Source organism: Hyperolius riggenbachi, chromosome 9 (genome assembly GCF_040937935.1).
Source record: "Hyperolius riggenbachi isolate aHypRig1 chromosome 9, aHypRig1.pri, whole genome shotgun sequence".
NCBI classification, from domain to species: Eukaryota; Metazoa; Chordata; class Amphibia; order Anura; family Hyperoliidae; genus Hyperolius; species Hyperolius riggenbachi.
Genome location: NC_090654.1, coordinates 121,492,626 through 121,509,696, shown reverse-complemented (window position 1 = coordinate 121,509,696; position 17,071 = coordinate 121,492,626). Strand labels below are relative to the sequence as shown.

The window sequence follows — 17,071 nt, the reverse complement described above, 5'->3', positions numbered from 1 at the left end:
GCTATATTACTCAGAGGTGACAGTAGGTGGAAAAGCCATATGTGCAGCTCCAGCATTCATTTAAGAAGATTTCAATTCCTATTCACAGAATCTCATACTTGGCAAGCACAGAACAAATCCATATGTTCAAGCGTTGTAATAAGAAGCACAGTAGCCGGATTATGGAACTACCACACACAGTCAGTAACCTGATATAGGTGGTTAGTAAGCGTGCAAGGCTTCAAGTATATACACAGTTCCAAGATCATGAAGCATATTCCCAGTCGCAGAATCTCATGCATAGCAAGCATAGATCAAAATAAATGCAGTTCATTGCAACCATGCAGTGTAAATTACAAAAGCAGCAGTATTGGCACATAAAGAATGACTGCACTTGATCCAAAAAATTGATTTGTACCAGTGATAATGGACAAGCAGATGAATGCCAAGAGTGTGCAAAGCAGTAATCAAAGCAAAAGGTGGCTACTTAGAATACGACATATTTTCAGTTGTTTCACACTTTTTTGTTATGTACTATACTTCCACATGTGTTAATTCATAGTTTGGATGCCTTCAGTGTGAATCTACAATGTTCATAGTCATGAAAATAAAGAAAACTCTTTGAATGAGAAGGGGTGTCCAAACTTTTGGTCTGTACTGTATGTAGTATGCATGTGTGTGTATATGTATGTATGTATGTATGAACACACACACACACCACACACACACGTACACACGTTTGTAAGCTCACAAGGGCAGGGCTCACTCCCCCCTTTTGTGTCTCGGAAATCTTTATATTCTGTATTTTGTATTCTGTATTTTGTAGCATTTTTATATTCTGTCACTAATTGGGTATCTTGTATATTGGTGTACTCCATTGACTGTATTATTATGTACCCCATGTTTGTTTCTTTCTTTTTACAGCTCCATGGAATATGTTGACGCTTTATAAATCAATAATAAACACACACACACACACACACACACACACACACACACACACACACACACACACACACACACACACACACACACACACACACACACACACACACACACACACACACACACACACACACACACACACACACACACACACACACAGTTTTAATGGTGAATTTTATTTAATGTATTAGGGTGCATTTTTAAAATTTTTGTAGATGTTCCACCACTTTATATTCCTGCGTAATGTGAGTACGCTTACAGGAGATAATGTGTGTATGTTTTTACTTTAATTTTGTCAATAACTGCTGGCATCTGGTTGATCACAGGTACTTTTGATCGGTGAATTCTTTCATCAGTGTACAATGTCTACGCCCCTGGGACTAGATGAAGTTCTGTGGGGTGTAGATATACTGCCTCTGGGGGGGAATAACTAGTTAAAAGGAAATCAATATAGCGGCCTTCGTGTACCTCTTGCTTCAAGTTCCCTTTAAAGGGAACCTTAACTGAGAGGGATATGGATGTTTCCTTTTAACCACCCTGGCGTTCTGATTAAATCGCCAGGGTGGCTGCGGGAGGGTTTTTTTTAAATTAAAAAAAAACTATTTCATGCAGCCAACTGAAAGTTGGCTGCATGAAAGCCCACTAGAGGGCGCTCCGGAGGCGATCTTCCGATCGCTTCCGGCGGCAAGGAATAACACGGAAGGCCGCAATGAGCGGCCCTCCGTGTTTCGCTTCCCTCGTCGCCATGGCGACGAGCGGAGTGACGTCATGGACGTCAGCCGACGTCCTGACGTCAGCCGCCTCCGATCCAGCCCTTAGCGCTGGCCGGAACTGTTTGTTCCGGCTACGCTGGGCTCGGGCGGCTGGGGGGACCCTCTTTCGCCGCTGCACGCGGCGGATCGCCGCGCTGCAGCGGCGATCAGGCAGCACACGCGGCTGGCAAAGTGCCGGCTGCGTGTGCTGCTTTTTATTTGGTGGAAATCGGCCCAGCAGGGCCTGAGCGGCAGCCTCTGGCGGTGTTGGATGAGCTGAGCTCGTCCAGACCGCTCAGCAGGTTAAACAATGCCAGTTGCCTGGCAGTCCTGCTGATCTCTTTAGTTGCAGTAGTGGCTGAATGACATACCTGAAACAAGCATGCAGCTAATCCAGTCTGAATTCAGTCAGAGCACCTGATCTGTATGCTTGTTGAGGGGCAGTGGCTAAAAGTATCAGAGACACGGGATCAGCAGGAGAGTCGGGTAACTGGTATTATTTTAAAAGGAAAAATCTATAGCCTTCTCAGTTTAGGTTCCCTTTAAGTTAAAGCTATTTTCTCTCAACATGTACCTAACATAAGCAGTTTCTACATGTTGCAAAACTGATTTTAGACAAGAAAATGCTTATGTTAATGTGTAATAAGCTTGTCATGGGTATAATTTTCATCTTACTTAAAGAGAAACTCTGACCAAGAATTGAACTTTATCCCAATCAGTAGCTGATACCCCCTTTTACATGAGAAATCTATTCCTTTTTTACAAACCGACCATCAGGGCGCGCTGTATGACTGATATTGTGGTGAAACCCCTCCCACAAGAAGCTCTGAGTACCATGGAACTTCTGGCAGTTTCCTGTCTGTGAACCTTGTTGCATTGTGAGAAATGGCTGTTTACAGCTGTTTCCAACTGCCAAAAAAAGCATGCAGCCGCTACATCACCTGCCAACAGTAAAAATGTCACCATGTGATAAATGTCAGAATGTGAATCGGTGATTTAAAATATTTTACAATGGGCAAACACTGACTAAATCATTTATACATACATAATTATTGTAAAAATGAAGCACTTCTTTTATTACATTATTTTCACTGGAGTTCCTCTTTAAATCATTTCAGTAATCTGCCTTGTAGAGGTTTATAATGTTTTCTTGTCATCATTTGTACCAAGAGAATATAAATTTATTTGTTTCCCATGCTGTAGTCATACATCATAACATCTCCTTCATCTTGTTTTTCCTTTTTTTTTTTTAAATTGCAGTGCTTTTGCTCGCTACCCCAATGGTGTTGTTGTCCACTATTTTTGTGCAAAGGACACCAGCTCTGTGGACACCTGAAACCTGTGGAATGACTGTCTATAAGCGCATGGTATGAACGCTGCAAGGGCTCAGAGGAAGTGTCACTCAGGAAGACAATGCATAACTGCCAGTCGGATGGGAAGCGTGATGTACACTAAAACCTAAACCCGTCACAAGATAAATGCTAGACTCTGCCTTAACAGCCTAACTGCACAGCAGACCCCTGTTGTATATACGATGTGTGTGTTTGGAGAATCTGTACAGTTAAGCCTCCTACAGACAGGAGATATTGAGCAAAAAAGTGTCACTTCATCTTTTTACATATTGTACAGGCTTATGTTTGTATGTATATATGTACATAAATGTTTATAAAATTGTGCAGCCAGTGGACAATGTATGGACTTTGACAATCTTGTAACAGTGCTAATGTACAATAATGCAAACTAAAACAATTGTATATGCAAAAAACAAATGCCAAGTTACACCACTTCCATGTAAATAATAATACAGACTTCAGTATCTGTTAACCGCTTGTGGACTTTCATTACTTAATTGATGAATTATGTTGTTTTTTTCTTTGCTGTTGAATTGGTGACTGATTGTGATATGACACAATCACATCTTTACTGATTTGTGTTTAGCCTTTATCCAAAAAGTGTTGCCGTTTCTTTACAACATAAGTAAAACCATTGGTCAGGTCATTCTCTAATGTGTGCAATCAAGTATTGCAGTGCGTTAGCCATTAGTAAAAGCAAGAAGTTTTGAATCAGGATGATACCATTTATTGGCTAACTTAGAAGAAAAGTAGTAAGCTTTCGGCTAATATGCCTTCCTCAACCCTCAATTCCAGTATGCCGACAAGATGTTAGAGCAGGCAGCTTATACACACTGGACATTAATAGGAGATGCATTGTTTTGCAAACATAAATATATGTAATTAGATGCCTTAATTACATCAGGAGGGTCTCACAGGGATGCTAGTCCATTTATGATTTAGACTTTGCATACCACAGACTCCGGGTGATGTGGAGACATCATAAATCCAGAGTTCAAAAATACATTTGGGTAGAGTACACGTCCCCTGTTAACTAACAAGATAGACTGTAGGTTCATTCTTAACCTGAATCTGTTATTAAAGAGACACTGGCGCGGGAAAAAAAAATGATGATATAATGAATTGGTTGTGTAGTACGGATAATTACTTAAAACATTAGTAGCAAAGAAAATAATCTCACATTTTTATTTTCATTTTTTTTTTCTATAACCTTGCCTTATTCTTTAATATGTGCAGTTTACACACTACTACGCATTCTAAATGATTTTACAGAGCAGGCCAGTGAACTATTGATCTGTCCTCCGCAGAAGAAAAAAACAATACTGTGACTGACAGTCAACATAACAAGCTTTAGAAGACAGAGCTCCCTGCGACTTTGTGGAGCTGAATAGCTCTTTTGCATAGAACTGGAGTTTTTTTTCTTTTAACTTTTCCTGTACTGGAAACAGTATTAGATTTATGTCTCTGCTCCTAATGTTTTATTTCTTAGCTGTACTACACATACAAATCATTATATAATATTTTTTTTTCACTTCAGTGTCTCTTTAAGTCGGAATGCTGCGCCATCTCCGTTGTCCTGTGGGTGGTATAAGATGAACCTTTATTGAATGTTCAGAACTTACATTCATATTTTAACCACTGATTAAATGGCTTACTAGGAGGCTGATTTATTATTTGCAAATCCTAACGTTGCTAATATCCATACATACCTGCTAGTATATATGTTTCTTAAATGATTTATAAACTACTCTGCCGCCGGACAGTTACATAAAAAATCACATGAGTTTCCATTGCATGCAGTTTGCATTTTGCAATGATCCTTGAGACATCTATTATTAGCTGCTATATGCAATATGCATAATACCTGTATGCTAACTGTCATGGATGTATTGTATACAGTGCAACTACATGACTGGGTCAATCATAAAAAAAATTTGCTTTCACTTCTGCTGTGCCATGAATATATTGATGCGGTATCAATGTATTTGCGGCACAGTAGATGTGAAGGCCGGCTGTTTTTATGACTGACCCCATCATGTACAGTCCTGGCCAAAAGTTTTCACAAATTATGCTGCTAAACTGCTTTTAGATCTTTGTTTCAGCTGTTTATGTGATGTACTGAAATATAATTAAAAGCACTTCATATGTTTTAAAGGCTTCGATTGACAATTACATGAGATTTATGCAAAGAGTCAGTATTTGCAGTGTTGGCCCTTCTTTTTCAGGACCTCTGCAATTCGAGTGGGCATGCTCTCAATCAACTTCTGCACCAAATCCTGACTGATGGCAACCAATTCTTTCATAATCACTTCTTTGAGTTTCTCAGAATTAGTTCGTTTTTGTTTGTCCACCCACCTCTTGAGGAATGACGACAAGTTCTCAATGGGATTAAGATCTTAGCAGTTTCCAAGCCATGGACCCAAAATTTCAACGTTTTAGTCCTCAGGCCACTTAGTTAGCACTTTTGCCTTATGACACGGTGCTCCATTGTGCTGGAAAATGCATTGTCCTTCACCAAACTGTTGTTGGATGGTTGGAAGAAGTTGCTGTTGGAGGTGTTTTGGGACCATCCTTTATTCATGGCTGTGTTTTTTGGCAAAATTGTGAGTGAGCCCACTCCCTTGGATGAGAAGCAACCCCAAACATGAATGGTTTCAGGATGCTTTAGTGTTGACATGACACAGGACTGATGGTAGCCCTCACCTTTTTTTTTTCCTGACAAGCTTTTTTCCAGATGCCCCCAAACAATCGGAAAGGGGCTTCATCTGAGAATATGACTTTGCCCCAGTCCTCAGCAGTCCATTCACCATACTTTCTGTCCCTGATGTTTTTTTGGGAGAGAAGTGGCTTATTTGCTGTCCTTCTTGACACCAGGCCATCTTCCAAAAGTCTTCGCCTCACTGTGCGCGCAGATGCGCTTGCACCTGCAACCATTCATGTGTGGAGTTGCTTCTCATCCAAGGGAGTGGGCTCCCTCACAATTTTGCCAAAAAACACAGCCATGAATAAAAACACCCTCCAACAGCAAAACACCCTCCAACAGCAACTTCTTCCAACCATCCAACAACAGTTTGGTGAGAACAACGCATTTTCCAGCATCATCGAGCACCGTGTCATAAGGCGAAAGTGATAATTAAGTGGCTCGGGAACCAAAACAAAGAAATTTTGGGTCCATGGCCTGGAATTTCCCCAGATCTTAATCCCATTGAGAACTTGTGGTCATTCCTCAAGAGGCGGGTGGACAAACAAAAACCAACTAATTCTGAGAAACTCAAAGAAGTGATTATGAAAGAATGGGTTGCTATCGGTCAGGATTTGGCCTAGAAGTTCATTAAGAGCATGCCCATTTGAATTGCAGAGGTCCTGGTAAAAAAGGGCCAACACTGTAAATACTGACTCTTTGCATAAATCTCATGTAATTGTCAATAAAAGCCTTTGAAACGTATAAAGTGCTTATAATTATATTTCAGGACATCACATAAACAACTTAAACTTTGTGAAAACTAATATTTTTGACAGTCTCAAAACTTTTGGCCAGGACTGTAGTTGCGCTGTATATAATACACCCATGGAAATTAGTTACTATATGCACATGCACAATAACTGCATGCTAATACTGGGTGTCTCAAGGATCATTGCAAAATGCAAACTGCATGCAATGGATGTGATTTTTTTTTTTTTTATTCCCTTGATTAAAGAGACTGTAACAAAATTTTGAGCCTTATTTCTTCTATCCTATATGTTCCTATAGCTCTTCTAATGTGCTCTGTCTTACTGCAGCCTTTCCTATTTGCACAGTGGCTGTATTATCTCTGTTATATGATTTTATCTTCTCTCCTCTGTCGGACTGAGGCAGTCAGGCTGGAATGTGATGTGCTGCTTGCGATTGGATAGAAGCTATACACACCCTCTCCAGGCCCCCTGCACACTCTGTATGACTCACACACTGAGCTACTCTCAGCGTATCACTTGCTATGTCTTTTGTTTGTAAACACTGAATTGTAATGGCAATTACAAGCCAGGATTGCAGCAGGGAGAGGCAGAAACAGCACAGAGGGGCCCATGAGAACATAATGAATAGAATGGTATGCTTTTTATTGTAAGAATTTTACAGTACAGAGTTTTTTTAATTTTGGCGGCTGAGTAGTAAACATTTGATGTGGAACACTAGCTGAACATTGTTTTGTCAAAGAAAAATGAGCGGCCTTCCGTGTTTTGTTTACTTCATCGCCATGGCGACGAGTGGAGTGACGTCATGGACGGCAGCCAACGTCCTGACGTCAGCCGCCTCCGATCCAGCCCTTAGCGCTGGCCGGAACTATTTGTTCCGGCTGCGCAGGGCTCAGGCGGCTGGGGGGACCCTCTTTCGCCGCTGCTCGCGGCGGATCGCCGCTGCTCGCGGCGGATCGCCGCTGCTCGCGGCGGATCGCCGCAGGGCGGCGGCGATCAGGCAGCACACGCGGCTGGCAAAGTGCCGGCTGCGTTTGCTGCTTTTTATTTCATGAAAATCGGCCCAGCAGGGCCTGAGCGGCAGCCTCCGGCGGTGATGGACGAGCTGAGCTCGTCCATACCGCCCGGCTGGTTAACACAGGCCACACGGTCTGTAACAAAACAAAACTCCCTGGGGTACTTACCTCAGGAGGGGAAAGCCTCTAGATCCTATTGAGGCTTTCTCCAACCTCCTTAGCCTCAGATATCCAGTGCTAGCTCCCCAAAACCACAGCTGACAAAGATGTCGGCCGTGGCGCAGTATTGCCTGCAATATTTACCTACTGCGATCCAGCGGAGGCGTGATCAGATCCACTGTATTAGAGTGGACCCAATCGGGCTTGGCTATTTCTGATAGGAAAGCAGCTACTGTATCTGCGCTGGATCATGGTAGGTAAATGCACTTTGAGTCCTACAGGACAAAAGCGCTTTAAACGTTGTTGTAAATATTCACCTCACCGGTGTTTGGGGACTGCCAGCGCTGGATCCCGGAGTGTGAACAGGACTATTTTTTTAGGTTACAGAACCTCTTTAACTCTCCTGCCGGTAATCCCAACCTGAGCACATGCTCCGCTTTGAGAGCATTAAGCCCGTTCTCAGGTTGGGCTGGCAAAAACAGGCATGTGCGCACAGTTTCTAGGTCCTGTGAGTGATCAGCGCTGCACAGTGGGACAGGCTCCCCCCCCCGGCTGTCTACCTTTCTTTTTGCCCACAGGGATCCCCACGACCCCTCTATTCTTCCGGGGACCCGGCGGCCAATCAGTGCAGCGGTGTATGTATATATATATATATATATATATATATATATATATATATATATATATATATATATATATATATATATATATATATATATATGTGTATGTGTATATATGTGTGTATATATATATATATATATGTGTGTGTATATATATATATATATATATATATATATATATATATATATATATATATATATATATATATATATATATATATATATATATATATATATATATATATATATATATATATATATACACTTCTCAAAAAGTGTGCATATTGTGATAAAGTTCGTTATTTTCTGTAATGTACTGATAAACATTAGACTTTCATATATTTTAGATTCATTACACTACAACTAAAGTAGTTCAAGCCTTTTATTGTTTTAATATTGATGATTTTGGCATACAGCTCATTAAAACCCAAAATTCCTATCTCAAAAAATTAGCATATTTCATCCGACCAATAAAAGCAAATTGTTTTTAAAACAGAAAAGTCAACCTTCAAATAATTATGTTCAATTATGCACTCAATACTTGGTCGGGAATCCTTTTGCAGAAATGACTGCTTCAATGCGGCATGGCATGGAGGCAATCAGTCTGTGGCACTGCTCAGGTGTTATGGAGGCCCAGGATGCTTCGATAGCGGCCTTAAGCTCATCCAGAGTGTTGGATCTTGCGTCTCTCAACTTTCTCTTCACAATATCCCACAGATTCTCTATGGGGTTCAGGTCAGGAGGAGAGTTGGCAGGCCAAATGAGCACAGTAATACCATGGTCAGTAAACCATTTACCAGTGGTTTTGGCACTGTGAGCCGGTGCCAGGTCGTGCTGAAAAATGAAATCTTCATCCCCATAAAGCTTTTCAGCAGATGGAAGCATGAAGTGCTCCAAAATTTCCTGATAGCTAGCTGCATTGACCCTGCCCTTGATAAAACACAGGGGACCAACACCAGCAGCTGACATGGCACCCCAGACCATCACTGACTGTGGGTACTTGACACTGGACTTCAGGCATTTTGGCATTTCCCTCTCCCCTGTCTTCCTCCAGACTCTGGCACCTCTGAAAAAAAGTACTTTGGACCACTGAGCAACAGTCCAGTGCTGCTTCTCTGTAGCCCAGGTCAGGCGCTTCTGCTTCTCGTTCAAAAGTGGCTTGACCTGGGGAATGCGGCACCTGTAGCCCTGCACACGCCTGTACACGGTGGCTCTGGATGTTTCTACTCCAGACTCAGTCCACTGCTTCCGCAGGTCTCCCAAGGTCTGGAATCGGTCCTTCTCCACAATCTTCCTCAGGGTGCGGTCACCTCTTGTTATGCAGCGTTTTCTGCCACACTTTTTCCTTCCCACAGACTTCCCACTGAGGTGCCTTGATACTGCACTCTGGGAACAGCCTATTTGTTGAGAAATTTCTTTCTGTGTCTTACCCTCTTGCTTGAGGGTGTCAATGATGGCCTTCTGGACAGCAGTCAGATCGGCAGTCTTACCCATGATTGTGGTTTTTGAATAATGAACCAGGCTGGGAGTTTTTAAAAGCCTCTGGAATCTTTTGCAGGTGGTTCGAGTTAATTAGTTGATTCAGATGATTAGGTTAATAGCTCGTTTAGCGAACCTTTTCATGATATGCTAATTTTTTGAGATAGGAATTTTGGGTTTTCATGAGCTGTATGCCAAAATCATCACTATTAAAACAATAAAAGGCTTGAACTACTTAAGTTGTGTGTAATGAATCTAAAATATATGAAAGTCTAATGCTTATCAGTACATTACAGAAAATAATGAACTTTATCATAATATGCTAATTATTTGATAAGGACATGTATGTATGTATGTATGTATATATATATGTTGTTGCAGATGAGCCAGTCTGAGTATTTCACAATCTGCTCAGTTACTGGGATTTTCACGCACAACCATTTCAACCATTTCTAGAGTTTACAAAGAATGGTGTGAAAAGGGAAAAACATCCAGTATGCGGCAGTCCTGTGGGCGAAAATGCCTTGTTGATGCTAGAGGTCAGAGGAGAATGGGCTGACTGATTCAAGCTGATAGAAGAGCAGCGTTGATTGAAATAACCACTCGTTACAACCGAGGTATGCAGCAAAGCATTTGTGAAGCCACAACACGCACAACCTTGAGGCGGATGGGCTACAACAGCAGAAGACCCCACCGGGTACCACTCATCTCCACTACAAATAGGAAAAAGAGGCTACAATTTGCACGAGCTCACCAAAATTGTACAGTTGAAGACTGGAAAAATGTTGCCTGGTCTGAGGAGTCTCGATAGTCAGAATTTTGCATAAACCGAATGAGAACATGGATTCATCATGCCTTGTTATCACTGTGCAGGCTAGTGGTGGTGTAATGGTGTGGGGGATGTTTTCTTGGCACAATTTGGGCCCCTTAGTGCCAATTGGGCATCGTTTAAATGCCACGGGCTACCTGAGCATTGTTTCTGACCATGTCCATCCCTTCATGACCACCATGTACCCATCCTCTGATGGCTACTTCTAGCAGGATAATGCACCATGTCACAAAGCTGGAATCATTTCAAATTGGTTTCTTGAACATGACAATGAGTTCACTGTACTAAAATGGCTCCCACAGTCACCAGATCTCAACCCAATAGAGCATCTTTGGGATGTGATGGAACTGGAGCTTCGTGCCCTGGATGGGGATGCACATCCAGGGCACGAAGCTCCAGTTCCATCACATCCCAAAGATGCTCTATTGGGTTGAGATCTGGTGACTGTGGGAGCCATTTTAGTACAGTGAACTCATTGTCATGTTCAAGAAACCAATTTGAAATGATTCCAGCTTTGTGACATGGTGCATTATCCTGCTAGAAGTCTCCATCAACTGCAAGATGCTATCCTATCAATATGGGCGAACATTTCTAAACAATGCACCTTGTTGATTCAATGCCACGTAGAATTAAGGCAGTTCTGAAGGCGAAAGGGGGTCAAACACCAAATTAGTTTGGTGTTCTCTAATAATCCTTTAGGTCAGTGTATACATAATCTAATTATTCTGCTGCCTGCACCGACCTCGGCCCTGGTTTTTGACTACTCTCTGCCTGCTCCGACGTCTGCCTGGATTTTGACTACACTCTGTCTGCCGCCTGCACCAACTTCTGCTTGGATTTTGACTACTCTCTGCCTGCTTTATTTGTACAGTTTCTACAATTTTTTAAGTTTATTCATAAATTTAATTCAACAAATGTGTGTTCTGCTCTTTTATTTATATGCAGAATGTCTACCAGGCTTTTATTCCGATATATTTTGGTGAGTTATGACTTACGAATTGGAGGCCTAAAATTCTTGAAATAAATGTACCGCTTTTGACTCATCATTCCAGACACAAATGCACCGCCGGGGAGGTTAAATAAAACCACTAAAGGTAATGCAGATATTACCAAAGACAAGTAGAATGTACTAAATATATGCTGAGATTTCCACCAACAAGCAGATAATACAAATCACAAGGACAATATATTTATAGAAATTGTGATAAACCCTTTCCAATCACAGAAAAGTGTTATGCAATATGGATTGTCGATAAGTTTGCAGTTTGAAAGTGGGCCAATCAAAATCAGCTGCAATGGCAGTTGATTGGTCCAATTTTAATCTGGGCCTGTGCAACATGCGCCATCTTCTCTCGACCGTCAGCTTCTATGGGAATTTGTTATTCCCGGCAGGGATCACACATCCATGCACTCTGTACTCTGATTTCCCAGACTACATCTCCAAGCATGCATCACAGCATGTGACCGCCACCAGAATTACAAATTTCCACAGAAGCTGGTGGTTGTGGGAAGAAGATGGTATATATCCCATGGGCCAGGGGATCAGCACCTGATAGGAAAGTTATGCTCCCCCCCCCCCCCCCCCCCGACCTCCAACAGGTCTATTTTAAAAAATGCCCAAAATAATATTCTGCATAGAAATCTTTTGACCCCCAAACAGTTGTATGCTATGGGTTGTAGAGTTGATCCAATATGTTCATGGTGTCAGAGGGACCATGGGGACATTTTGCACATGCTGTGGCATTGTCCAAAATTGCACAGGTATTGGAACGCTGATCTAGTGGACAAAGTCTCCAATTTGACGTTCCACCAAATGGTTCAGTTCTGTGTACTTGGGATTTTTACTGGTTTGGCTTCGTCGGAGCCTGTGCGAATTATGCTTCATCGACTTCTGTTTCAGGCCAGGAAACTTATATTATTGCTCTGGAATAACCTGACTCCCCCTTCTGTTATTACCTGGGTGATATAAATGAATACTCATTTAAAGCTTGAGAAACAGATTTATATTCATAGGGGGGTGCCGCAGAGGTTTGAAAACATTTGGGCTGGGTGGCTAAGTACCCCTCAGTTGCCGGATATGCTCTTGTCCGAGACAGGATTTTTGGAGGCTCAGTATAATTATGTTTGAGTTATTGTTTTTACTAACCCTCTTTTCCCACTGAATACACGGGACGTGATGTAGCTGGCTGATCGTATACTTTGTTCTACTCTGTTATGGCTGTTCTTCTATCCCTTTGTGGTGCTGGTTTGACTGGTCACACTGTCTTGTTGCATTGGTCCTTATTGCTGAACTAACTGTATTGTTACAGATACTATTTTTGTATTTATTTTTCTTTGATAAAGCTGATTAAAAAAAAAATGCTAAAAACAATGCTCAAATCCCTTTAAATCAAAATTGATATGCCAAATGGAACCAAAAAGATATAAAGTGCAGTGTTAGGAAAGCGCAAACCTGGTGGAGTGACCACTAGAAATGATCACAGATATGCAAATTCTTCTGAGTTTATGCAAATTTATGCAAATATATGCAGCTTGAAAATAAAATGGACCCATCAATTTAAATCAAGGCCAGATTTATACTTTTTGTGCCCCTAGGCCAAGTATGTTGTTGCTCCCATTTCATGTACAGCAACGCCCCTCCCATTGCTTGTGCAGCTCCTCTTCCATGCGTATCATGTATTTAGTGTAGCCCTTCTATTCATGACCAGCTCCCTTGGGCATCAGTTTCCCTTTTTCCATGTGTGGCTCACTATTTTTAGCCTCCTCTTTCCTATGTAGCAACTCCTCTTTTTTGTTCAGGTGCTGTTGCCCAAGGCCTGGGCCTTTGTGGCCTTTCCAGAAATCTGACCCTGATCGCCGCAGGAGCCAGGATGAGTGAGTTACATTTACTCAGCCACCCTCTTCTGCCAAACTCTGCCGGGAGTGCGAGGGGCTGTGCGGTAGGAGGCTGGACAGGGAGATCTGAGACTAAACACGGTATTACACCCTGGTGCCTCCCCCACTTGTCGCCCCTACTAATGAGCACAGGCTCAGTCTGCATGCACACTGTGCTCATCAAAAGTGCAGACTAACATTGAAGTCGTTGTGTCACAACTATTGGCAGAAATGGCATGCATGTACTGTATGTTAGTAGGGAAGGGAAATCTTGATTGTACAATCTTACCAAATCTATGTAGTACAAGAGTAAACTGAGTTAATATATTTTGATTAGTCACTTTAGGTAGTCATTGATATTAAATCGATGTGGTAAGATTGTACAGTACAGACTATATCATTGATGGGCACTGGAAGTATAATATTTTCAATATTGAGATGCGCTTTGTCCATGTTTCTGCATTGATTAATATAATTATCTGTATCTTTAAAGTGTTTGATTACAATATTTGATCCGGGGGCACAGTTGTATGTTTTTGTATTAATGTTTTTCATGTTTTTTTTTTTATTTTACGTGAGTTTTAATGATTTGGAAGCAAACGGGTGACATTATTTTCTTTTGTGATAATGGTATGAGTTCATTTGTGTTTGTGTTCTCTTCACAATATTTGATTCCGCCTTGACTTCTGGGTAGTTTCTATGATGTTGTTTTTGATTATGGTGGGGACGGGGGGGGGGGGGGGGGGGGGCTGTTAAAGAGTGAAAGGAATACACCAGCTGACACCTATGAAATTAAAGAAAATAAGGACAAAATACATGAAAATAACTTCAGTGTAATCATTTTAATGCCCAATTAAAGGTCACAGTGCATTAGAGGTTTAAAAGGATAGAGATTGTGTGTAGCACATTACTTATGATGCAGAAAGAACACTTTCTTTTACACATTACAGCACAAAAAGAAAAGAAAATGTACAGTAGCATTTATATGTAGCATGTAAGCTATCAGGCTAACATGGTGGAGCATTGGGAATACGGTTGCACTTGCCTAGGGAAATAGTAACTTCATCCATCTGGACATTAGTAAATATGCCATTGATGGTCATTGACCGTCTCTCTCCATTCTGGTAAGTGCGGGTGAGAGTGCTTGAGAATGGCATTGATGTATGTATATTTGTTCCCTGTAACACAACCTCACATTCAAAGAAGGGATTTACATGCACTGCTAAACCCAATGAGTATGATAAAGATTGACTAAGTGGAGTTCCTTCCTCCCAATTAAACTCTTGACTGCTTGGTAAGGAGATTGAGGTCCTTGAAATGGAGGGGATGCTGGCTGTTATTGTGGTTTTCACATGTGGATTTGTTGGGCGCCCAATATCCCAGTATTTGTCAGCTAGTACTGTCTTACTCAGGACCACAGTTTTAGACAGTGCTTGGCAGACATTATTAGTCACTTTAATTGAGCTCAACACCTGAGTATTTTCCCGAAAGTAAGAAGCCTGGCTGCTACTATATGAGACACCTGTAAGTGTTTGAGTGTTGTAGTTGGTATACAAGTTAAGCACCTCATAATAGTCATATGTGTATTCATAGCCATTAAAAGGAATAGAGAGAACACGGGAAGATGGAATAACCATGCCCAACCCATACTGATTTTTACCTACAAATGTTCCTGAGCATCTGCTCACTGGATTAGATGGAACTGAGCCATAAGAACCTGGCAGCCACTGAATCACCTCAAAGTTCTGCTCATTTACTAGAATTTTAAAGGCAGACGTGCTATATTCTCGCCCAGCATTGGTGTAACGGCAGTAGGAGCCTTTGCTAGGGCTGTAGTATCCTAAAGCACATGTCTGCACAGAACAGACATAATCAGTGCGTCCTGCATATTGGTTGTTTATAGAGACTGCACCACTGGGCACAGAGCCTGCCCAGTCCACCCACTTAAGGCTCACATAGTCATTGTAAACTAGCTGTCGAGTGTTTGCTAGAGGAGTCATCTCCACTGTCTCTGCTTCTTGTACTGGAAGCTTGTCAGCTTTTGTCAGATCAGTATTGTGCCTCTCTGGATTAACAGCAGCCTCATTGTTGGTATTTTCTTTACCTGTGTAAGAGAATTGACAAGTTAATTACATGTTCACGAAAAATAGATCAGGTACATCAAAAATATCAAACCAGTACACTGACCGACTATTGGTTAACTGGACCACTCTAAGCCATGTTGGAAAAATTACTAATTACATTAGTATACGTTAACAGCTTGCATCCCCAACTGCCTCAGCCCATAGCCGGCCTTTGACCTGAGTGACCAGAGTGGTTGCTCAGGGCGCCGGCTTTCAAGGGGGCACCTATAGCTGGCTACCTATACCGAGGGCACCTACACCTGACTTCCTATACTGGGGGCCCCTACACCTGACTTCCTATACTGGGGGCACCTTTAGCTGGCTACCTATACTGATGGAGGGCGCCTACTCCTGGCTACCTATACTGGAGGCACTTACACCTGGCTACCTATGGGGGGGAGACCTATAACTGACTTCCTATATTGGGGGCACCTATGCTTGGCTACCTATATTGAGGGCACCTACCAGGGCCGGCCTTAGGTTTCACAGCGCCCTGAGCAAAACCTGTTTTTTGTGCCCCCCCCCCCCCCATCCTCTTCGCGCATGCACGCACGCACGCACACGCCTTTATGCAATTCACCTTTTCTCCTGAGTTGCCTCCTAGGACAGTGGTTCCCAACCTTTTTGAAGTAATGACACATCACGCCAAATGCTCAGATCTCTGTGATACATTACATATGTATAATAGAAAAAATACTATTAATAACCATGAAATGGATGGAAAGAGTGCATTATCCTGAATAAATGTAAAAATGAAGTCTAGAACCTTTCAGGAATATTAATAAAAACAATCAGTGGGACAGTTAGCTCTTCCCCCAATTTGGAATGATAGCATAGCACCGACAATTTGCACCACGCGTTATAGCCGCAGTGCGCCCCCCACAAAAAAAACTCCCTCAGACTCAGTATAGGTAGGTAGCCAGGTATAGCTTCCCCCAGTATAGGATCTCATGTGTAGGTGCCATAGCCGGCCTTTGACCTGAGCGACCGGAATGGTCACTCAGGGCGCCAGCTTCCTAGGGGGCGCCTATAGCTGGTTGCCTATACTGAGGGCACCTACACCTGATGTCCTATATTGGGGGCACCTATAGCTGGCTACCTTTACTGAGGGCACCAACACCTGGCTACCTATACTGGAGGCACCTACGCCTGGCTACCTATGGGGGGGGGATGGAGACCTTCAACTGACTTCCTATACTGGGGGCACCTATGCTTGGCAAGCTATATTGAGGGCACCTACACATGAGATCCTATACTGGAGGCACCTATACCTGGCTACCTACCTATACTGAGTTTGAGGGCACTTTTTTTGGGGGGTGCACTGCAGCTATAACACGTGGCACGAATTGTCAGTGTTGTGCTATCATTCTAAATGGGGGGGGGGGGGGGCGTCTAACTGCCCCACTGATTGTTTTTATTAATATTCCTGAAAGGTTCTAGTTTTCATTTTTAAGTGTATTCAGGATAATGCACTCTTTCCATCCATTCGTAGT

General features: G+C 42.3%; 2 protein-coding genes across 2 annotated transcripts in view; one reads left to right on the top strand and one right to left on the bottom strand.

Moving 5' to 3' along the window:
• Nucleotides 1-3,500, top strand: part of VPS39 (VPS39 subunit of HOPS complex) — an 89,944-nt gene extending 86,444 nt beyond the window's left edge. Inside the window, exon 24 of the mRNA XM_068254924.1 lies at nt 2,937-3,500. Coding sequence (XP_068111025.1) covers nt 2,937-3,012 — 76 coding nt within the window. The 3' untranslated portion in view covers nt 3,013-3,500. The remainder of the gene's footprint in view (nt 1-2,936) is intronic.
• Nucleotides 3,501-14,349: 10,849 nt separating this feature from the next.
• Nucleotides 14,350-17,071, bottom strand: part of LOC137533555 (natterin-4-like) — a 39,050-nt gene continuing 36,328 nt past the window's right edge. Inside the window, exon 4 of the mRNA XM_068254923.1 lies at nt 14,350-15,559. Within this exon, the coding sequence (XP_068111024.1) occupies nt 14,463-15,559 (1,097 nt within the window). The 3' untranslated portion in view covers nt 14,350-14,462. The remainder of the gene's footprint in view (nt 15,560-17,071) is intronic.